Source organism: Limulus polyphemus, unplaced genomic scaffold (assembly GCF_000517525.1).
Source record: "Limulus polyphemus unplaced genomic scaffold, Limulus_polyphemus-2.1.2 Scaffold228, whole genome shotgun sequence".
Taxonomy (NCBI): Eukaryota; Metazoa; Arthropoda; class Merostomata; order Xiphosura; family Limulidae; genus Limulus; species Limulus polyphemus.
In genome coordinates, this window is record NW_013665838.1 from 539782 (window position 1) to 564892 (window position 25111).

Sequence of the window (25111 nt, forward strand, 5' to 3'; positions counted from 1 at the left end):
TGCATAATTAATGCAACATACATAGTGTCGGAAATGAAATAAAAATAATTAGTCAATGGTGTGCCAATGCATTTTTTTTTATTCACAATTTAACTGTCATACAATTATATTTGCGGTCTTTCCTGATACTGCAGAACGTGTTCTGGTGCTTATCTTGCTTATCTGTGGGTCAGCAAGCTTCAATCAGTGATATTCCTCTGAAGGTGTTTCACACTTTTAGATATAGAGGATATAACTGTAGCAATAACATCCAGACAAAATGTATTTATTCAGGAGTGACTATGTCTAAACCGTGTGGTCTCTGAACTATATGTTTAGGCATTGTGATATCTAATTGAGAATTCTAAAATGCAAATACAGTTAAACGATCTATGCCTATCTATTTCATTAAAAGGAATAAATCAAGATTTTGTTATCTTTGAAACTTTAAACTGCGGTGCATGTGGAAAAAATACAATAATTATAATTACCCATTCAAAATCAAGTATCTTTCTTTTTAAATGTTTGTAAAAAATGTATATGCATCCTTAAGCTAAAAAAGAAGATCATTAATTGTTTTGCGAAAAGGTTATAATTTTTTAATTGTGACAAGCAGATAAATTTATTTTTTCTTCTTATAGTTAAAAAATCTTAAAACAAACATATTATTATTATTATTATCTTCCTTCCTTTTTCCTTTTTAACAATTAAATAAAAACAACTGAACAATTTAACGTTCTAAAACATTATTTTTAAATAAAGAAAAAATCCCATCTTCTTTTACACTGATTTTACTCTAGAGTAATCGGTTTGGGACTGTAGGATAACTGGTGTGTTTGTTTTTGAATTTCACGCAAAGCTACATGAGGGCTATCTAGCTAGTCATCACCACATACGCCAACTCTTGGCCTACTCCTCTACCAAGAATAGTTAGATTGACCGTCACATCATAACGCCCCACGCTGAAAGGGCGACCATGTTTGGTAGAACGGAGATTCGAACCCGCGACCCTCAGGTTGCGAGTCGAGCACCCTAACCACCTGGCCATGGATAACTGGAGGCTCGCCAAAAATGGAACTGTAGACCAGCTGCATGAATTTCCCTGACTTTGACTGATTCTGATTTAGCAAAAGAAAAAGACTTCACACAAGTTTGTACGCTGTAACACAATATATATTTATAGAAAACACAATCAAGGTTTTAAAACACGAGTGTAAACACAGACCATCCCCATGTGATTGAGGTTCACTCTAGTTTTGGAACAAGGAAATTATGTCGTGGAGCGATGCATGATCTTCCAACGGAAAAGGTTGCTGTCTATTTTGGTACAACTTGTACTATGGTAAAACCGTCTTCCATATTAGAGAGATCGCGTGACATCCTGATCGAGTGACCAGTTCTGTGTGTAACTAGGTTGAGAAGAACTTAGTAGCTCCCTTGACCCCTTTTCTATAACAGAACAAACAAATCATCACGTGCCATTTTTCGTGTACGTATATATATATATTTTTCTTTAGAAATATTGTACACTGTGCAATGAAATTCAAAGATTATTGGTGTATATAATATGTTGGCTATGACATGGAAAACAAAGTGTTCTAAAATAACTTCGGTCACTCTCAGTTAATTTTTATACAATTAAAGAGGTTAGATATATTATAATAAAATGTTTGGAACCTCACCATAATTTTTACATTATATTTTTGTACGTTTGGTTATGATATATATGACAGCCATGCATTTTCATAATAGCCCTGCAACGTAGTTTATATTGAAAAAGTATGTTATTATGCTGTCAGGTAAAAATCATACAGATAGTTCACGCAGCTTTCCATAATCTATCTATTGTCGAGGACGACAGTTTCCTAATACCTATCATTCACAAATTCTTAAGTGCTACATCAACCAACAAGACTGGTATTTCTTCACATGGAATAGCATGAATATCTATTCTATTTGTCAGCTGCTTGTGGTGTGCAGTAGTTGAACGGATGTGTCATGGAAGCAACTAGTGTATATGTGACTTGTGTCACTTTCCCAAATGGATACCCTTCTTGATAATGTTGTGTAGTGTACCCTGAGATACGTGGACAGTTTTTTCCACTGATCACTGTATGTGCATATTCTCACTACTAAACGTTAACCTTTGCTTAGCATGGCTGGGATATGACTTGATGCGGGTATTTTTTTAGTGGTCATGAAACCCCATGTTCATTCATATTCGATTGTTTTACAATGTCATTAAGTACAAAAGATATCCACATCTTGGAAATTCCAAATTTCCGATCTTAACATACCTTTGTGCATGAAAATTATATTTTTTTTTTGTGGAAAAGGGGTGTCACAAACCCTTCCCAAATGCAATCAGTTTCAGGTAGTATCATACTATATACAAATAATGAACAATGCTTAAATTTGCTATTGGCACGTGCTATACCACTGTGACTTTGGTAAGTACAACTTTCAGAAGATCCAATGCAACACACATTGATCATAGAACACCTGTTAAGGGTCCTAAGTGAACCTTTTGTATTAATAGCCAGTTCATCTCTAAATGTTTCATTAATTACATTACTTGTAACAAATTCGACTAAATCTACGAAGAGAAGCCAGCCGTATGCTCTCTGAATGCGTACAAGAACATTTAGGTAGAATTTTGATTAAAAATCAACTAATCTTGTAGGTGGACACTTCAAGAAAGTTGCTCATTTCATTCACATTTTAAATAATATGACATGAAGTAAAGAATCAGAATCGTAAAAGAAATCATTTTAAATTTTGGTTATATAAGTCCTTTTGATATTAACGGTTCAGCTTCTTATAATTTTTAAAATAACCTTTCTAATGTCACTTCTTTCAGTATTTTTTTAAAATGTTTTTGTTAACTGATTTTGTATATTTTAATATATTTTTTCTTAGTCGTTGTTTACTTCTTTAATACTAACCAATAAACAGTCACTATTTTCTTTAACTTATATTGTCGTTATTATAAAGTTTAACTCTTCTGTTTCTATCTCGCGTTACATTTTTTAGGGTGTATTATTTCCTTTCAGAACGTCCTGCATTGGTTAGTCATTAACCGAAAGGTTTGTTTTTGGCTTGAAAAGAGCGTTTGCTTGAAACGATACCAATGAAATAAAGAATAAAACTAAATATTTTTTAGGTGATTTAGTTCCAGAATCTCTAATTTCACTCTCTCGAAAGAGCTGTTACTAGGGCATCATTAGTAGTTTGAGGCAACTGACTATATGTCATGCGTTCTCTGAGAAAATCCCATATGTGCTCGAAGAAACTGAGGAAGTGACCATGCAAGACATTCTATTAGTCCACTAATTATTGTTGTTTTTCAACGAATGTGTTGATCACATTAGCAAAATGAGGGCTGATTTAATCTAGATTCCTTTCTTTCACAGTGAAATTAAGATATCTCCATCTTGTAAATTCTAAATTCCCGATTTGAACACCTTTTTATGCTCCGAGTGTTGGATGCTTTGAGTCGGAAAGGGTTGTTACATACCATTTCCATTGAGAGAATTTTCCTGCGGTATCACGCAATATACAAATGTCAAACAATGTAAAAATTTACTTCTGATACATGCCACACCACTACGACGTTATATCGGCTATGACTGTCACGTGACTTGCTAATATGCATAGAAAAATAGTTTTAGTATAATATACTAAGCCTTCTGTAAGACTATTGATGTTTTCTCATTTAATTTGGAATGTAAATTATTAGTCATTGAGGCTACCCTTGTAAGAAAACATTTATTATATTCGTTTTACGTCTTTAGAGTTTATGACATTTCACTTCATTATGAAGTTCATTCTCCATAAACAATAAAGGCAGACTGATACCTATATTTAATATTTAAGAACACGTTATATACGTTGTCCTAACTTATAATCGACCACTCTTTTCAGAGTGGTCCGCCCCTTAAGAATATCCCCTACTTACCGAATAAGAATGAAGAATAGTGAGCCTACAAAACATTGCATTAGATCAGTCATTGTTTTTTCAAATAATGTATTAGTCAGTATAGTAAAATAAGATCTATTGTGATTATTCATTAGACTGAAGTCCGTGTCAAGTTCACCAACATATGCCACCTCAAAAAGTTGTAGAATGTAATAGTTATAATATGTGTCATTAATGGTATCCTTCCACAGAATATAGAGGTCAATACGTCCGCCAGTGTTTGTTTCAGGTTTCGTGCAATTCTAGACAAATAAAAAAAATATTATTATTTGATATTGCAGTTGCTTAATTAACAAAGATTCATATGATACGTAACATATTTCATTTGTACTGATCAGTTCAAAAATATTTGTTATTTGTATCTCTCGTAAAGGTTCTAAAATAGGCGATGTTTAATCCATTAAGGGATTAAGTAGAAAGTTTTGAGTCTTATTCTTGAAAAAAAAGTCGTGAATTATTACCGCACTCAATTATCTGAATGCCATCTATTAAGAATTACGATTATCCACTAATTGTACACTGTATTGTGCCACCAGCTAAAAATGCACTACAAATGAAATATTATCAAATTCGAGTAGACTGCTATTAGTTTTGTTACTTCATTCTAGATTTTAAAATATATTTGTAGCTTACTTTGAAGGAGAGTCCTCTCTGATAAATATTTTAATATGTGTACCTGACAGTGTTCTTAAATATCGTCCAGCATTAATTATTTGACGACATGAATTAAATATTTGTTTCATACTCCTATTCCTAATTTCATGCAGCTTCGTTTTCTTCATTAAGTCTCCCACTTTGCAAGGACATTTAAATTTTAATTTGATAACTTTGATTGTTTTTTTTTAAATAATAATCTACATTTACAACTTTCATATTACAAACCAGATTAGTGAATTTTATTTGTTTTACATTCAGATCTTAATTGGAAATAATGAATAATCGCTTGGCCCTAAGACATAATGTTAGGCAGCAATTTACATGCATTTGTTGTTCAAGCAATCCTGTAAAATTCTTGTCTTTTACTGATTTAAAGTTATTTTCTAAAGAAAGTTAAACAATTATGTATTATGGATGAAAAATCAATTCAATTCTACGCAATCATGTCAAGAGAGTAACAAACATCCAATTGCGACTCTTCTGAGTTATTTTCCAACATTTGTTTCTCTTACAGGATAGAGAATTTCTGCCATTTTAGATAAAAGCTTACAATGGATTGCTCAATGTTTGCATCTTAGATTTATAGTCAACTTCTCCAGTTTGAGTATCCACTTTTTCTCTCCAAAAGACATTCATACGTTATATATGCTGTTACGTATTAGAATTTCAAAAGGTCTGAAACTGAGTTAACTTGTACTTTGGTTTTAGTATTTAAATAAATGTCGATATATCTCCAGTTTATGATATTTGCCAATAAGATTGAGCGAGATAATTATGAGTTGATGTAGGTAAAATTCGCTTAACAGGAAGCTAGCTAGCTTTGTCCTTCGTTATTCACCAGCCACACACGCCGAGTTTTTCACCTTGAAATTATATAATGTTTTCGTAAAAATACTAATGTCCGATGAGAATCCACTGAAGTTAAATGGTTTGTAATGTTCGAACTTTATGAATGCTCCTGGTCAAATATCTGATGTTCTCCGATTAATAAGCGTTATAGTGTTATAGCTTCCGAAGTTTATAGCAAACTAATAATAAATACTACTTTTTTGATGCGTCTCGTTGGTTATACTTATAAGCGTGTGGAGAGTTTCTCGAAAATTCATATTACGTAACAATACAAAGCTACATTAACCTTTTATGTACAAACATATATTGTTGATTTTTACACCAGAGAAGAATCTTCTACAACTTTAGAGAATAGGCGGGAGTTTTGCAATACATATTTAACAGTATAAGCTATGCATATTTCTAAATATAAACTTAATCTAAACAAACGTTGATATTAAAATAAATATATAATAATAAACCCGTCACAATGTATATATATATATAGTAGAAACGGCTGATGTGGGTATTGAAGACTTATATTTGAAAATCACAAAACAAGCAACTACGTTTCGACCTCTTTAGATCATCATCAGGTTAAGAATGAGCTCTAAAAAAGCGAACGTTATTGATCACTTGTCGTGTAGACGGCAGTAACGATAGGTATAAGATTGTAGGGGGCGCAGTAAATATGTAGCATATTATATGGTAATTAACATTAAGGAATTATTAGTATAGATATATAACCGTTTCTTGGTGCTGGTTTAATGTGGGTTTACGTTTTTGTATTAGAAGAGCTTCTTTAATTTTTCGTTTATTTACTTTGGTTTATTTACTTAGTATGTTAGTTTTTTCTATGGTTATACTGTGGTTATTTGTGGTACAATGTTCAAAACATGGGAAGGTGATTTTTTGTTTTCAATGAATCTGGTTTCCATTTTTCGGCTTGTTTCTCAGATATAGAAATCATAGAAGTTGTTGCATTGTATTTTATATAAGACGTTAGTATTATGCTTGTCAAAGTAGTTTTTACATAGTTTAGATTTGAATTTTGGACCTGGTTTTTGAATGAATTTAGTGTTTACTGGAATGTTATGTTTGATTACGAGTTTTTTCCAAACGTTAGTTATTTTGTCGATGATATCTGGAATGTAAAGTATGCAGCAGTGTAGTGTTTTGTTGTTAGTTGTTTTGTTGTCTATTGTGTTGTTGGTTGTGGTTTCTGTGAATAATTCTTTAGACGGTTTTTATAAGATAAAGTCTTGTTTTAGATGATTGACTTCTGAGTTTGTCAAGTGAGCAAAGGTTTCTGACTATGTTTGTTAGGTTTTCTAGTATGTTGAGTTTTTGTTTTGTTTCATGTGCCGAGTTCCAGAGAACATACAGTCCAGTATCAGTGATTTTTTGGGGGATTTCTTCTTGTCATATTGAGGTTTAGAAATGATAGTTGTTGATCTTTTTCGTATTTACTAATGAACTTAGTATTTGAATGTATGGAGTTAATGTGTTTGAAAACATTTGTTTAGGTGTTCTATAGATGTGAATCCGGCAAATGTATCGTCTACATATCTGCACCAATATATTGGTGGGTTTGATTTTAAACTGGTGGCTTGAGATTCAATCTGTATCATAAAAATGTCGGCTAGGATCTGTGGCACCGGATTGCCCATACTTAAACCATTTATCTGAATGTAGTTTTGGTTGTTGAACATAAAGTTAGTTTTAGAGATAGCAAATTCTAAAAGAGTTGCTAGTTGGTTGTTGGGGTTCTAATGCTATGTCACTGGCTTCTGTGGTGGGAACTTTAGTGAAGAGAGAGACTATGTCAAAGCTAACCATTAGGGCTTTATGGTATAGTTACTCTAGTAAAGTTCTAAAGTTGAAGGCGTCTTTGAAAAAAGGAGTCTGCTGATGTTATATATGTAGAGATTGTCCACGCGATGTATTTACCTAGGTTATAGGTAAATGATTCATAGATCGACATTATGGGTCTTAGTGAACAATGAGGTTCATGTGGTTTGGGAGTTTCACATAGCTGTGGTGTACAGGAGTTGGTCTTACATAAGTAGGAGTAAAGATGCTCAGAAATTGTGTTTAGTTTAGTTTAGTTAATTTTCACGTGTTGTTGTTGGATATGTGAAGTTTGGCTTAAATATATTTGTATCTGATATGATAACATTCATTGTTTGATTGTACCCATCGGTATTCAAGATTACGATGGCATTGTCTTATCTGCTTTTAATATTTTGATGTTATTGTTTTGTTTCAGGATTATCAATTCATTGAATATCTCTGTTTCATTGGTTACTTTTAACTTTCTCTTTTGAGAAATTATGTTGGTGGTTTTGTTTGAGAATTCTCTGAAAAGCTGTTTAAAATACCATATTTGGGTATTTCGGAGAAATGGAATTTTTCTGTTTTACCTGTAAAGACGATTTGTTTATTATCATTAGACATGGTATCTGTGTTGTCTTCTTTGTGATGGCTGTTTTCCGTACTTTTTGTTATATTCTCGGCCTTTGTGGAATAGATCACTAGTCTTCTAATAAGATCTAACCAGGCATGCTTTCATTTCAATGGATGAAATATTTTTGGGAGTGACAGCAAAGTTGAGTCATTTGTTCATAAGATGTATTTTTTCGGTGTTTAATTGTCGATCAGATCTGTTGTTAACGAAAAGTATATAGTTTTATTTAGTTTATTTTGAATTTCGCGTAAAGCTACACGAGGGCTATCTGCACTAGCAGTCCCTAATTTAGCAACGATTAACTAGAGGGAAGACATATAGTCAACACTACCCAACGTCAACTCTTGGACTACTCTTTTATCAACGAAAGGTGAGACTGACTGTCACAACTGTACATGACTGTATCTCCCCTGTAGTGGCTATCAGTATCGTAGTGGACAGTATTGAAGCTTATAACGCAGTGAGTATACTACCATTCAGTGTCCAAGACTAGTTGAAGTCCCATTTGTAGCTCCTCTGTAGTACCTATTAGTATCACTGTGCACAGTGTATGAATACAATGATATATTGTAAGAGAAATACTTGAAGTAAGCCTCCATTCAGTGTGCGTGTGTATGTGTGTCAGTATACCACCCAGCAAATCACCTGGTGAACGTTTTAAACATGATGTCTTAAGATATATTAATACTAATATGCCACAATACTATACGCATGTGTGGACAAGGAGAAACTTTATACCAACAAAATAATAATCGTTACAACCATATTCAACTTGATTTTTACCACTATTTCATTTCAATAGTTTCTCCTCTGAACCTTTGGTCATTTATTACCTACCACAGGTAAGCCTCGACCTTCTGTCACATGGTGGAAAGAGAAGATATTACTCGATGATAGTTACACGTTTAAGCCTCACAACGTTGTCGATAATGAACTAACCATCGACAGTGTGAAAAGAGAAGATCTTCTCTCCGTCCTCACATGCATGGCTTCAAACAGTAACATCACAGTTCCTGGCTCTGTGTCCATTACTTTAGATTTAAACTGTAAGTAGTGAAGCCTGATAACCATAAGCACTGAAAGTATTATAGTTGGCTGCTTTTTAGTGTTAGAAAATGTTCTGGAACGATATAATTTGAAAATTAATTAAATATATACATACAATGGTGAATTGTATTATACACTTCAATTTAATCTATTTGTTTTTAAAATACATACATCAAAATTATATATTATCTTCGGTAGGCTCTTAAGCTCGAAAAGAAATGTACTAATTTAACTAACGATGTGTAAATAAAACATTAACTGAAATTCTTTAAACGTTTGATGACCATTATATCAACTGACCGTGCTCATCTGCTAAATATTATCAGAATTTTTAAATTTATGATACTCGCTGCAGTTAGCCAAACCTTAAATGTATGAGCTCTAATCAGGCTAAATGAAAAATCGTGTAGACAATATATATATATATATATAATTCAGGCTTCAACTTTTATCAGTTCATTGTAAGTGTGAAATTAACTTTGATTTAAAGTGTTCTATTTAGTGAGTATATAAATAACAAATATTCTCAGGACTTGTTGTAATGCACTATTAAGCTTTTAATTATGCTATAATTTTAAAGTATTACACTAGGTAACATACCATATCACAGTCTGCGTTTTCTGTGCTTTGCATTAGTATATATATTTGAATGTCTACCATCTTTATTTTTCTTAACGTTAATATGCCTTTTATTAAATAAAATGTGAGCGTTAATCAACCAGCAGTAATACTGAAAGGATGTATGATACTTTTATGCAACAATTAGAAAATCGTTCGTCATAAGACTTATTTAATTAAAAAAGGGTTTACATTTACCACCCAGCGGCTCAGCAGTATGTCTGCAGACTTATGACGCTAAAAATCGGGTTTCGACACCCGTGGTTTGTAGAATAGTCCATTATGTAGCTTGGTACTTAACAACAAACAAATTTTTAGTTTGGATTTCAAACATGACTCTATATTTATATTTATTTACATTAGTATCAAACCTATCATATTCATTAGAACATTACTTTCTTTATTTGGTCCTTTAGGGATTTTCAAGAATGAGAAAATTGTTTAATAATAGTTTCAATAACACTATGTTCGCCATTTCCAGCCCCCCAGTAGCACAGCGGTATGTCTGCGGACTTACAACGCTAGAAATCGTGTTTCAATACCCGTGGTGGGCATAGCACAAATAGCCCATTGTGTAGCTTTCCACTGCCAACGGCTATTTTGTTTATTTTACCAGCAGACCAGATGAGCTCTGGATTGATTAAAATACTATTATTATACACTATTCTAACTTTTGAAAATCCCTAGATAAAGAATGGAGTGTTAGAAATATAATAGGCCTAATACTAATTAATGTCTTTTGACAAGTATAATTAAATACAATCATGCGTCGCCAGCTTGTAAAAGGCGTTTACACCACAACAGTTCCTAGGTTCTATGTTGTAAGAATACATTCCTCGTTATTAATTATCTGATTTGTTCTTTCACGTTTCTATTCCGCGTTATAAAGAAGTTAATATCGCTTTTATTATACATTTATTCTCTCCTTTAACTTTCCAGTAAAACCCGAAAGAGTGAAAATTAAATCCCCAAAGCGCCCTCTTTCAGCCGGTGAAAATGTGAAACTTTTCTGTTCCTCAAGCGGTTCACGACCAGCGGCTCATATCACGTGGTGGAAGGGAAACCAACAACTTCAACAAACAGAAGTTACTGTAGACAAGTTCGATCTTCAAATGAGTAGTGTCACATTCATACCAGCTACTTCTGATGATGGGAAGTACCTGTCCTGTAGAGCTGTTAATCCAAACATACCAGGAAGTGCCATAGAGGATGGTTGGAGACTGGGAGTCTATTGTAAGTAGCTGGGAGAAAGTATATATATATATATATATATACAATAAAAAGCAATACAGTAGAATTAACTAATTAATTGCCATTGTCCTTCCAAGTTGTCAACTTGAAGTGATAACTGATAATGCCTGTGGTCATAACACTCAAATGCATTGAGGATATTCCATCTATCAGATAAAATTCAAACGCTGGTGTTAAACTAGCCAGCAGCTATGGAAGAGCAATTAATCGTATGGGGCTGAGTGCTTACACCCACAATATCTGAACTCCTACTGCCTTTTGCTGTCGACAGACAGTTATGGAAAGGCAGTTACCCTTAAAATTCTGATACAATCTTAAAGTATAAAAAAACCACCCTCAACTTTCTAGAATGTAAAATTTCCCAGCCTCCATCCTGTTATTTATAAAAAGATGTTAAACAGAACTAAAATCCCCACCTTAATAGTTTTTACTTTCCCAATCTCCCCCCTTTCACTTGATGATTTGTTCAAGTATAACGCGAGAAAGCCTAGACAAACCCAGCTACATGAACTTAAAGTTAGTCTTTCCGTCCGATGTACTGAACATTTCCATTTACACAGTTAACTACTTATAACTTGAGTAACTAACAACCTCTAATTTCTCCATAAGGTATTTTCCATAATCGAGAATTTATTTTTCAAACATTTTCGTACAAAAGTATAAAGATTTGTTTGAATAATAATGTCTAATAATATATCTATTACCTTTCAGTTTATTTATGAATAATAAAACATTATCTATAAAAGAATTACTATTGCTATAAACTGTTAAAAACCTTTTTAATTGAGATGTAATACCTTTAACCGTATAAACGTAATAACACTATTGGGGATGAGTAGACAAGGGGTGGGAAAATGAAGTTCCCTTCTTTTATCAGTTAGTTAACCATACTCTGCCTTTTACAAGATTAAAGTCTAAATCTAAATGATTTGCGTGAACATCATTACTATTGATTCTTTCTTTTGTAAGTTCTCTTGGATATATTAAGTTTGAAAAAAAAAATTCAAGTTGCTTATGCAAAATACATTATCTATGTAACGGAAAGTGTAGATGTACAAATTAGGATTTAATACCTGTTTCAAAAGTGGGTTTTTATAGAAGAACAGATACAGACTGGTCATGTTCGAAAATATATTAACCCTCAGTGGAATGCCCACTGTTTGTCTATTTACTTGTTCGTTGATTTTAATACAACAATTATGAATACAAAAATGAAGTATATTTTTACACTGAATTTTAGTTCATTTAAATTTTAGAATTTTTATTTCTGTACCTATAAAATTATCAAATGAGTCATTAGATATCCTGATTAAATACTTCAAACCTATTTTAGCATATATTGTGGTGAAATCATATGTAATTACAGAGTTGGCTGTTTTTAAAGAACTTAAATAATCTATACAAAACTAAAATGTTATTTTTAATGATCCAAATTGTCTGAATTATTTGATAACAGTATTTTTATTTTATTTCAATCAGATAAGACATCTAGAATATAATTGAATACAACAGAATCAGATTTAGTAACTGTATTTAAATAATTGATAATAAACCTGAGCTTAACAGCAGTTTCATGCAGTTTCGGAATCTAACATGTATATAAAGTTAAGTTTGTGTCTCTTTGTTCAGCCATCTGTTCCTTATACGTTTCCACATTTCTTAATCAATCAGCACCCAACTTTAGACAGTGATACAAGATGACACGAGGAAGGTAATGAGTTGATCCCCCATCTAATTTCATATCTAATTTCCAAAAGAAAAAAATTACCAAATCATCACAGCTTCACACAATGACACAGGATGACATGAGGAAGTTCATGAGGGGGTTTCGACCCCAATCTAATTTCGTTTTGACAGAATTCTTGAAAACAGTGTCTTTCTTTATGTATTTTTTTTGCGCGTTTAGTGTTTATTATGTTAAGAAAAAGAATACATGCACAATTTCCTATCCTTTGTTACAAACGAGTTTTTATTTCATACGCCCAACGGTCGGGTACTCCAGCTAATGGCATATAAAAATGGTAAGTTAGAACAAGAATAATCTGTATGTATATTCCATTTTTAATAGTTTTCTTTATATTTGTGATAACTATATTTATATTTAAAGCACTTCTTGTAAGTGTGTTTGTAGTACTCATTTCATTAATTAAAATATGGGCATATGATTTTTACACACAAAAAGAAAAGTACAGCTAGATTTATCAATCAGGGTAATAATAAATTGTTCTTGAAGTTTTTATATTTGAAAGAAATATCTATTTTATACTTAGAGAAGTTTAAAGTTTCTAACTGATTTTTTATGGAATCAATAAAATATAGTATCCATACAAAAATAAACATGGAGGCTAATAAGATTTTTTACTTATTTTAATAATATTGTTATCAATATTTTTCTCCAAGTATTTTAAGATTTCGCTTTTTTGTAATTTCTTTTAAATTATTAATTTAGTACCTTTCTCTAATATTGACCCTATTTCCTTATCCTTGATAACTCTAAATAACTTGTAACTATATGATCATGAAGAGAGTCCTTAAAGTTACTTGTTACTACAGTTACAAGACAATTTGTCAACTTCTGTTGGATTAAATTCTGCAATGAATTTTGATAGGAAAAGAGATGAGGTCCTATAGGTTTATTATATTTAAAACTAACTATAGATTGTAATGATTTGATGGAAAAATGTTTTCTTGAAAATTTTTATGGATTAGGTAAGGTAGAGATAATCCATCATATACTTTATGTTTAAAATTTATTACTATATAAGATTTTTCATTTTGCTTTACTTGTGTTAAACTATCCATACTAACTTCAAATAACTGGGTTTGTATCAGCTTTTCCGTGTTGTACTTGAACAAATCGTCAAGAGAAACGGAGGAGGTTGGGAATGTCAGAACTATTAAGGTGGGTGTTTTAATTCTGTTTAATATCTTTCTGTAAATAAAAGAGCGGAGGCTGGGAAATTTTCGTTCTAGAAATTAGAGGGTGGTTTCATTTCAACTTTAAGGTTGTACCAGAAATTTAAGGGTAACTACCCTTCCACAACTGGCTGTAGACAGTGAAACGCAGTAGGGTTCAGATGTGATAGGTGCAATCACTCAGCTCCATACCATTAATTGATCTTCCATGACTATTGTCAGCGTTTGGATTTTATCTGATAGATGGAATATTCCCAACGCATTTGAGTACTATGACCACAGGCATTAACCATTAAGACTTCAAGTTGGCAAATAATTACCTAATCCTACTGTAATACTTGTTTTATGTTAAGTTCATTATTGTTTTATAGTGCCAATTCAATCGCCTATTCATAATCGTCGTGCGGTTAAAACAATCTGCGTGATAGTTTAATGATTTTCCACCTTTTGTATCTCGGACTGTGGTAACCCAAACTGTCACATATTTTTAGTGAACTGGACTCTTACTTCACATATCAAATTTCAAGGCAATCCATTAAGAAATACTTGAGATATAGAACCTCCAATTTTGATTGAGTTTCGCACCTAGTTTTTCTTCTTCACACCAACACTACCGCAACTTTATTTAACAGAAAAACCATACTTTACTTTCATTTGCTTTGTTTTGTTAAATTTTGTACACTGATAGAACTTTCATCCTACAATTAAGAGTTTCATTTGGCGTAAGTATAAACCACTTGTGCAAAGTTATTAAAAAAACCGCTCAAATTTGACGACAATTTTTGCGCACGTCTAAGCAAAAGGTCACATTGGCTATCGATCTAATATTTTTACTACAGCTTCACCTAAGACTAAAAGTGTACCGTTTTTTAATTTTTTGTCCTTCGGATTAAAGACGGCTCATTTAGAGCATCAAATCTATAGGTTGAAAGGACGTGCTGATACATAAGTATTGGTTAGGTCAAGCAAACTAGATTATCAGTTCTAGCTCAAGTTTTCAAACGAATCATACGGGTGAACGGTTATTATTCATTATTCATTGCCAACTTTTAAGCACAAATTTACAAATTTTATGAAGTTATCCTAAATAAAGAACGTTTAGCATGACGTGATATTAGTTTAAGCGATTAGCGTAAACAGAGATGTTTGATACGGCTGTATCTAGTGCATGTGGGTGATGACAGGAAACTAGTAGTCTAGATTCCATGGCGTTACTATAAAGGAAGTTATTAACATTGTTTTAGAGAGGAAAACTACTACCAAATATTTGAAATAATCTGGTTGGTTCTGTAGAGTATAGGTCTGTTCCAAATAATAGGATTGCGATAATAAAGCTAATGCTGGTTTCTATCGAGTGTCACTTTCTTATTAGCTGTGGTTTGTTGGTGTGTATTGACAAAAAATCATGATATTTAATCAAAAACAGCTTAGGTGTAAAAAATAGTTCGGCTTAAAAAGGATTGGGGATATAACGCATAAAGAAGTCAGCATATTATTCATAGGACACAATTCAACGTCCCTCTGAATTTATTATATGCTACGGTAACATATTTCTTTAAAAAACAAATCCACGAGCAAACTAATTGTTTAGAATCTTTATAGGAAATGAATGGTACATGTTTTTAAACGACTAGAGGTAAAAAATTATAAACTCTGTTTATACTAGTTTCTTCAGCGTGGGAAACGTTTAAGAATTCTTTCATTAATAATTGATTTTAATAGATGTGATTCACCGACCAAAAAATTTTGTAAATGAAATACAATTTTGTATTTTTAAACATTATCAGAACTTATATCATAGCAGGCATTAATTTAATGGCAAAGAACTCTCCGGGTCTATCTAAATCTTTAGCGTGCTTAGACTCCACGGTTCGCGACCTATTGCCACTAAAACATGTTTTTCATTTCTTTGAGGTCGTTAAAGAAATGACAGTCAAATCCTGTTATTTGATCGAATAAGATCAACCTAATGGTTAACGGTAGGCGCTGTTGATTAACGTTTTTCCTCTATAATCTATAAATTCAAAATTAGAGAAAGTCCTCAAAAGTCTTGAAACGAAAGACAAATAAGGTAAGAAATCTCTATACATTTAAACCTCTAAAATCAAGTAAAAGTATATGTTTTGTAATAAAGAAAACTTTTAACAGCTGAACACCTAAAAGTTGCATTGTTATGAGTAGATTTATGGTTCAAACGCTGCGTTTGCCTTTTCTTCGAAAACGCACACAACGGAAATATATACATAATAAATTTTATTTTAACTCTAGCCTTGGACTGTAAATTCTCGTTCATTAAACTGTGTGCTTAAGATATAAACTAACGTAATTATTCCACAAAAATCAGCGGTCGGACTATAACATTACACTTCTAAAGTATTCCTTATCGTATTTATTAATGATTAGCTAAGATAAAATATTCTTCCTTAGATGTAGTCAGCCAAAGTTTGTTGCGGTTTTATTCGAAATTAAATGTATTTAGAAAATCGATAAAAACTATTTGTACGATGATTAATTAGCATATTAAACTCCAAATAATATTTAAGTTTTATATTATGGTGTTTACTGTTAGTATAATCAAAGAACTGAGACACTTGTTGTACATCAATAAATACCTGAGTTTTTTTTTATCAAGATTGTAACCAACCATTGATCATGTGATTAAAAAGTAAATAAGATAAACTACAAGTAATAATAATAAAATTTCATCAGTAAAGAAGATAACTCTTTGATCTCCTACCATCAGTCAGGTTGCTTAGAACGATGTTAAACTAAATATATGAACCCTCGGTGATTAAAATCACGAGTGTAAAAATACTCGATTAGAAAAACACAATTTATTTCCTTCTTCTTGGCGTACAAGATTTACTTTTGACTTTGAGGGGAATATTAATGTCAAGAGACTTAAAATCAAAACTAGTACAATAACTTCTAGTATCAAACTTCACAATTTGTATCTTTTTAAAAATTGCTTGACGATCAACTCGGTCTGACAAGATTTAACGATGGTTGGTGTCTACTAGTTGTTTTCCTTCTAGTTTACTACTAGCGCAGAAAACCCACGTGTAAATTAGCAAAACATTCAATAATCAAAAAAACAAAATTTGCTTTCCTTAATTAAAATTTACATTTTCTGTAGACTCAATACTATGGTTTTTTTGTTGTAATGGCAACACAGATATTTTCCTCTTTAGTTTTCTAAATGACCCTTTTCAACATTTAAAAATTGAATTCCTTTAGAGATAAATCCATTAAAAACTATTATATTAACTTGTTCCTTATGATTAACAGATATTTTCAAATTGATGTTTTAAGTTTTAACAGATTGTTTTTAAATTAAGGATTATGTTTATATCACTAAGTTGGTAAATTTTAGTAAATAATTGTCAAATTTTAAATGACGTGTTTCGATCAGTTAGTCAAAAAACAATAAACTTGGTTTAATATTATGAAGATTAACAATAGTTGTTATTCAGTCCAACAAGTACAGATTTAAATAACGTTCAACTACTCCATGTTTAAAGTTTAGAAAAGCATGATAAAGATCTAAGGTTTGATTAATTTATCAATATCTACAGCTTTTGAATCATAATACCTGTGCCTGAAGTACGAAAAATGTTTTAATCGTAATACTTATCCAAGGTTTTATCATATAAATATCAGAAATGTTTCTAATGTTCTTTTAATATTTAAAATCAAAGTACACTTTCAGAAGTTGAATTGAATGTATTTAAATATGGTGATACCTTAACACATTAGCTTATGTGCCCTACCGATGGGTCACAATCGACTTTTAGTTATGTATCACGTGGGTCACATATTACAAGTGGGTTCAATCAGCTAATTAAACATATTATAATTACTCATATAAATATTAGACACCTGGGGTAAATAAGAAAAGAAAGGTGTGGTTGGCACTAGGGTAGGAATAATTAATACTACTGGTGTCAGCGAACGTGTTAAGAGTTAACCGTTTCAAGTGCCTCACGCAGTAGAACAACAACAATAGAATATTTTCTATATCATGAGCAAAGTACGCCTATTCTATCGGCTGATAATATATGTTTGATATTTTATATACTGGAAAAGTAAAAAAATATATTGTTCCAGTTACCCATCAGATGATAAAATATCAAACTGTGTATTATTCCAGCAATGTTATAGAATAAAACTAAGTTCAAAATTTTAGAATAACTTAAATATATTTTAAGACAGCAACACACATATTAAAAATAACGCAAACACCAGAGTATCAAAACTATTATAAATTAATTAATAAACTCTAAATCAATATTAGTAATAAAACTAACTAATCATGTGAGTTTTTGCCTCGATAAGAAATGAAAACAAGCACGGCTTTTCAAATATTGTGATAAAAGTAATAAATATATTAACATCCATTAACAATCCATGACTCTGAATAGTGTAGTAGTCACAGTTGTAATATTTCACTAATAAATGTAGCTTCACCTTTATTATATAATAAGAAAAACATATTTCCCTTCTTGTGTAATAAGGTTTAAGAAGAAGTTTCAGTCATTATTCGTAATATATTAAAACTTGTTATCACTGTTTTTAGGTAAGATTTTCCTAAATATACTTATACGAGTGATAAATAAAACACTAATGGAATAAGACTTCGCGGAGATGCTACCATTTTTAACTCTATGTAGATAATGCTATATTCTTTGAAAAATATATGGCATTGAAACATATCCTTACTAAGTTTAGAGTTTGGTTTGAAAATGCCGCATATTTAGATAAATAATCCATATAGAGAAACTGTTGAAAACAAAACACATAATCTTTAATAAAGGATAAAAAATAGGATGCCTGAATAAATACTCATTTACAAATCTCATAGATGCTACAATTTTGAGTCTGGCTAAATCAAGGCAAATCCTAATACAAGTATATATTTTTCATACGGTTAAACTAACAAAATTATTTAACAAGATACACGTTCTAATGCGCAGTTTTCTACTATTTTACAACTTTTCTTTACTATTTAACATCCTCGGTCATAACTTATTCTACCCAACAAAGGTACCTGTGTAACGTTTTTATTAAAATGAATTATTTAGTATTCGTGATGAAAATAGTAACACAAATTCAACTTTATTAAATTTATTGCAATTGAAGTGTTTCATAAAAGTAAAAGATCTCAGAGCGTATCCTATTTACTTCTTTTCGACATAATTTAAATCGTTATGTATTGTGTACTACAATTATTAAAAAAAGATATACAAGTTAACTTTATAAGTCTGAAGTGCCATTACAGACACAAAACATTATTTGAAGTATCTAACTTGGAAACAAACAAATTCTATAGTTTTATATTCTGTGGCCTATTGTTTTCTGCTTTTTCTTTTATACTTTCTCACAATTAACTTTTTGTGTGAAAAATTTCATACATACACTGCAACCCCCCACCTCCTGCGAAATGAGCTGTTCCTGAGGTTTGGCATTCTCTAAAGAATAGGTAGTGTGTACACTTTTTTCATAGGTAAGCAACGAAAAGGTGATAGGTTAAACCTAGAAATAAAATATTTTGCCTCTCATACATAAATATTAAATTTTTTAAAGGCTTGAAATATTCAAGTATCGATTGTAAGTATCACTGTTTATAAACAGGAATAAAAACAGTCTTTGAAATGATTAATGAACCAATATTAAATAACATCAGCAAAACTGTTATTTTTTGTATTAACAGTTTTTATCTGGAAGTAATATTTAAACTAAATAAAACTTTAGTTGTAGTAATGAACATGTAAGTACCATGTACGGAATTTATTTTTGTGATTGACTTCATGATTTGCTGGACTAAAACTTTAAATATGATACATTACATACTTCATCAGTTTATACAACTAGCTTTTGGTCTGGTTGTTATGTTTATATCAGTAATGGTCCCATCTCCATTAATGTTGCATGTAAATCTTGTTCACTGCTTAATGAAGTTTACGAAGACCAACAATAGTGTTATCTATTTCACTCGCTTTTACTCTTCTTTATTGATTTTATATGTTTTAAGATTTAGTGACAATTTCTGAACTTGTACACTTACGTGTAAATGCCATTGGCTATGTTATCTTTAGCCTAGTAGTTAAATTTATTTTAGTTCGGTGTAAAATCTATTTATTCGTTTCAGATTTCGGAAATTGATCTCATGAGCCTTTAAAAATATATGTTTATTCACTACAGTACTGAATGAAATGATGTCCTAGATATTTTAGCCTGAATCCATTGTAAAAGAGGAGTAGTTGAAAAACTAAGGAGCCACCGTATGAGGTTTTGTAAATATTGGTTTAGTCGCCAAAAAATTATCTCTTCTTGATTAATGCAGAACTTTAAAATGTTTTATGAAGACGTGTGACCTCAAAATACAAGTATAATATACACTCCACAGAGCGTAATACTATTTTCATACTACGATGTGTGTGTGTGTTAAGATAAACCATAATTAATACATAACGTTTAGGGTTGTGTTTTTATGTTGCATTTCTCACCTTAATCCCAATTGTCATATGACTTTGTTAGTTTCCGTGATATTTGGTTCTAGTTGGCAAAGATATGTTTCAAGTTGTTTTGTATTACTAGGATTTTCTTGCGTGGAATATGGCTGATGTTAGTTGTTAAATCTACTTTTTCGTAGAATTAAAAATGCTGTATTTTTCTTAAACACGCTTTTTTTGTACTTAGAGGTTCAGAGCTACGAGCATATAGGAATACAATTGTCAGATTATTTTTATCCTTTACTTGTGGTGATGGCTGTGAACTAACTACATATGTTTCCGCAGAGAAACATACTATTTTTCTATTGTTTCTTCTCTTTCCAAACACTTTCAATCGACAGCCATTCCTTAATTTCTCGACGGATTGACTTAACTTGGCAGAGTTATACACCGAGACGCCTTTTTCATGTTGTTTTTGTTTTTTTCTATTTTCATGTAGGCCATTTTTAGGATTTTGTGGGATTCAAGGTCAAGCAACGCAAAAATGTACATTTTGGGCTCCTGTGTGGTCATAGTTACAGCAGTCAAGATGAAAATTGACATAAACATAAATTTTCATGTGCCCAACATATTAACATACAAAAAAGTTAGCCTTACACATATAGTGTCTTTTTAGGGGAGGGTTCACAAAAAGCATAATTTTTGGGTGTTTGGTCAATTACCTGGCAATTTTTTTACCAAATTACATGGGATTTGGCATAAATATACTTTTATAGGTACCAAACAGAGATAGAGACAATTTTAGAATTTTTGTCTTTTGCTTAATATTTCAGCAAGGAAAACAAGAGTTGGGGTTTTGGTGAAATATTCATGAGTACATTAACACAAATAATTTAATCAAATAATAATCCCTCATCTGTTTTTATTAATATTTCCATACATTTCCCCTTTTAAGGGCGTGGCACAAGGTTAGCGTGCCCGGGTTCTAAATCTGAGAATTCACGGTTTGCAGCCCGTTTCAGCAAAACACGTTCACACAATGGAGCCAAATATTACTAAAGGTTAGTTCACTCTTAACTCAGATAGATTTACCTTCTTCGGCTATGAAAAAGTTTCAAAAGGAATCATAAAATAAACAAGTTGAATTCTGGAGTTGTAAAAGCAAAGGATAAACCTCTACTTTGCTTCCTCCCCCCTCCAGTGGCTCAGAGGTATATCTGACTTACAACGTTAAAGCCCGGTTTCGAAACTCGTTGTGAGCTTAACTGCAAACAAACAAAACCTCTACTTAGGACAATCTATTATCGTAACTTGGTTGATAGTCCGACAGATCTGTGACAATGCTGTCAGAATTGCGCTATAAACTACCTCTGTAAATCAGTTTGCTAAAAAAAATAATTTCTTGAAGTATTTAAGATTTATAGTTTTTATAATTTCATTGATTTTGTTTCAAGAAACTTAAGATGTGTGTGTAATCTGAAAAGCTGCTTACAGTAATCAAAACGAAATTGGTGATCACGATAGAGAGTTTTCCTTTTTTAATTTGTTTTATTTCTACACGTGAAGAAAGAAACGTTGAGATTTTTTAAATTAGCTGAAATATAAATGTTATTTGTAAATTAATTTCTTTCATCATATTAGCTACATTGTCGAAACATTTGTTTTGTTTAATAACAATGATCAAGCCGCTTCTATTTCATCATATGTTTCTATTTCATTAAATGTTTTGCCAATTTAAAGACAATTTCCACAAATTACACAAATAAACTTGACCATTACAAAAATCATCAGGCGTTTATAAATACGTTTAACAACGAGATATCTCCAACAAAGAATTTCTGAACATTCATTTTTCTCTAATTATAATAACTTACGTATATTCAGGCACTCTCAAGCGAATGTAATTCAGCTGGCCTAACAGACCAGTTTCATATTATATTCTTTGCGTCTGACGAACAAACTCTTTAGAGTTCAAGCATCTTTGGCCATAAGGGCCTATAAACCAGAAGTAAACTAAGTGTGCACTCCATTAATCTTTTCCTCAGGAGTTAATAACTATTTAATCTGTTTAGTCCTTGGTTTTTACTTTTTTAAACATTTATACCTCTGATGAAAACGTTTAGATAAGGTCGAAACGTCAATTATTTTCCGTTTAGGCTTAGGTCTGATCAATTTAGGCCTATTGCTGCTATGTCATTCATAGCAATCGTTGAATGTTCATAATAACTATACACTACACCGCTATCTAAACCTGCGCTCATAGACATTGTGTAACATTATTGTTTGGAAACACTTCGTCATTTAGGAATGTGTAAATTGTCTTCCCTTTTATTTTATTTTACATAAATCTGTTAATAACATAAGCCTCTGTTTATCTATCGTTTTCCATATTATATATATATATATTGTTTTGCAATACTTTTTTCTTTAATCACTATTTTTTTAGGTTACTGTTTTTATTTTGCCTAAATATACTTGTATTTAGTTTGTATACAATTTACCGTGACGTTTATAATTCACATAATTAATATTTATTGTATTTAAATAACATATCATAATTGATTCTTAAATATTTACTTACCTTAACGAATATGTAACTTTTATATATTGTTGAGCAAATAACCAGTTTCTGTAAGCGTAATTTGGTGTATAGATTTATTTATTTCACTTTTTAACTAGTTATGTATAATATCTGCTTTCAGAAGCCAACTAGTGAGCTTTATAAATCCTTTGACTGTTCTTCATACTACTGCTTTTTAGCGTAAGATTTTATAAACTTTCATATTTCTATCAAGAAGGAGGGGCATAACGTTTGAAGTACACATAAAATGTTTCAAATGCATTAGTTTGCAGAAACATTTGAATCCAATAATGATATCCTTATTTACTTTTCAGATAAACCTCAGGTGTCACTTGACCTTGGGACCAGTATTTTAACAACAGACATTAAAGAAGGTGATGATGTATACTTTGAATGTCACATTCGAGCTAACCCTTGGGTGTCGCAGGTATCCTGGCATTTTGAAGGCAAAACTATAACTTCAAATAGCTCCTTGGGGATTATAATCACCAACCAAACTCTCGTTTTACAGCGCTTACTACCAGAATATAAGGGACGATTCTCCTGTTCTGCACGAAATATAGAAGGCCTAGGTGTCAGCAATGAGATCTTTCTGAAGGTTAAGTGTACGTTAGTGTACGATATCATCTATTTTAATGTTGTGTTTTCAGCTTTGTTCAGAAAATTGTGTTGTCGTTTTAATATATTTAAATAATGGGAAATTCAACATTCATGATCTTGCTTTGCAGCAAGAATTGTTATTTAGACCCGTAACCTAACTGAAATTATTTAAAATACACAGGGATCTGCCAAATGAAGAAAAAACACTAAGAATAAATCAATTCTATAGCATCAGCTTATACAAATATTGGTTTCTAAACCTCATTACTTTTCATAGTATAGTAATTGCAATAGCTATTGATATTCCATAGTATAGTGATTCTAGTATTTACATCATATTTTATCTTATAATACTAGTTTCACATTACCAGTTAAATCCTTAGATATTTCAACGTGTAGATAATATTAAAGTTTCTTATGACTGTTAGTAAAAGCAACTGCGGTATATTTCTTCATGGCTTGTTTCACTGTATCTCAATATAATGACAATTTTCAATAGCTTAAAAGTACAAATGAGCAATAACTGATACAAAGTTAACTTTGGATAGCATGACTTATAATTTAGTTTAGTACAATTAGTTACGAGTTAGGTTTTAAAAATCATTTAAAAAGATTAATTCAAAAACATGGTAATATGTTACTGACCCATGTGCACATCAAATCGTCTCACTGGCTAAAGTGAATAAGCATGCTGCAGGTGATTTGTGTAATTAACTTCTCTAAAATTAATATAAGCATTCGATTTTATGATCATCTAATAACATTTTTTGATAGTTGTTTTTGCTTTAGAAGCCTCATAACAATGCATATATGCATCTTCTCTGAGCTCAGCATGATAATTAATTTCGTTACATCATATCGATTATTATGTAATAAGGAAAATATCTTGTTATCGTAATGGTATTTCTTGAATTCGTTGAATTGTCTAACTTGTCTCGAAAAGTGTGAAGAGAAAAAACCATTTAAATTTTAGAACAAAAACAGTAGTTTCCCTATCTATTTTTATTTTTGTACATAATTTAGAAGCTGTATTTGTTTATAAAACGTTTCTGGATTCATTGAAATTTATGCAAAATTATTGCTTTTAAAATTATAATTTACGTGTAAAAGATTTCATTATCTATATATTTTGTAAATCAAATAAATTATATCATTAAATATATAGTATTTCCTTGTTCACTTTATTACGTAACGTATTACAATTTCCAATGGTCTGAAACCGAGCTAAATGATAGTTTAAATTCAGTAGTGAAATAAATGCCAATATGTACCCAATTTATGATATTTGCTAACAAGATTGATACACACAGTTTCTTTTTTAATACAAATATGTTTTGATATGTAAAGAACAATACAATTTACAATAACAGTTATTACAAATAGTTATTACAAACAATGATTTATATATACAAAAGTTTTACAAATTTACAAGCAATATAAAATCTTCCTTCTAGTCTGGAACTTCCTTGAAGTCTTATTGAGTGTTCACAATGAGCGAGTTAATTTCGAGTTTATTTAGATAGGAAGCTAGCTAGCTCTGTGAAATTCACTGATCACACGCCGATTTTTCCTACTAATGACGTTAGGTAATGTTTTCGTAAAAGTACTAATGTCCGATGTGAATCCACTGAAGTTGAATGACTTGTAATGTTCGAAACTTATAAATGTTCCGGTGAATATATATATGAAGTTCCATATTAATAAGCGTGAATCACAATTATAACTTCCGAGGTTTA

The 25111-nt window shown here is 31.3% G+C and overlaps 1 protein-coding gene across 1 annotated transcript in view; it reads left to right on the forward strand.

Moving 5' to 3' along the window:
• Positions 1-25111, forward strand: part of LOC106478579 (synaptogenesis protein syg-1-like) — a 155264-nt gene that overhangs the window by 108728 nt on the left and 21425 nt on the right. Inside the window, exons 4-6 of the mRNA XM_022382194.1 lie at positions 8753-8956; positions 10515-10808; positions 23090-23380. Coding sequence (XP_022237902.1) covers positions 8753-8956; positions 10515-10808; positions 23090-23380 — 789 coding nt within the window. The remainder of the gene's footprint in view (positions 1-8752; positions 8957-10514; positions 10809-23089; positions 23381-25111) is intronic.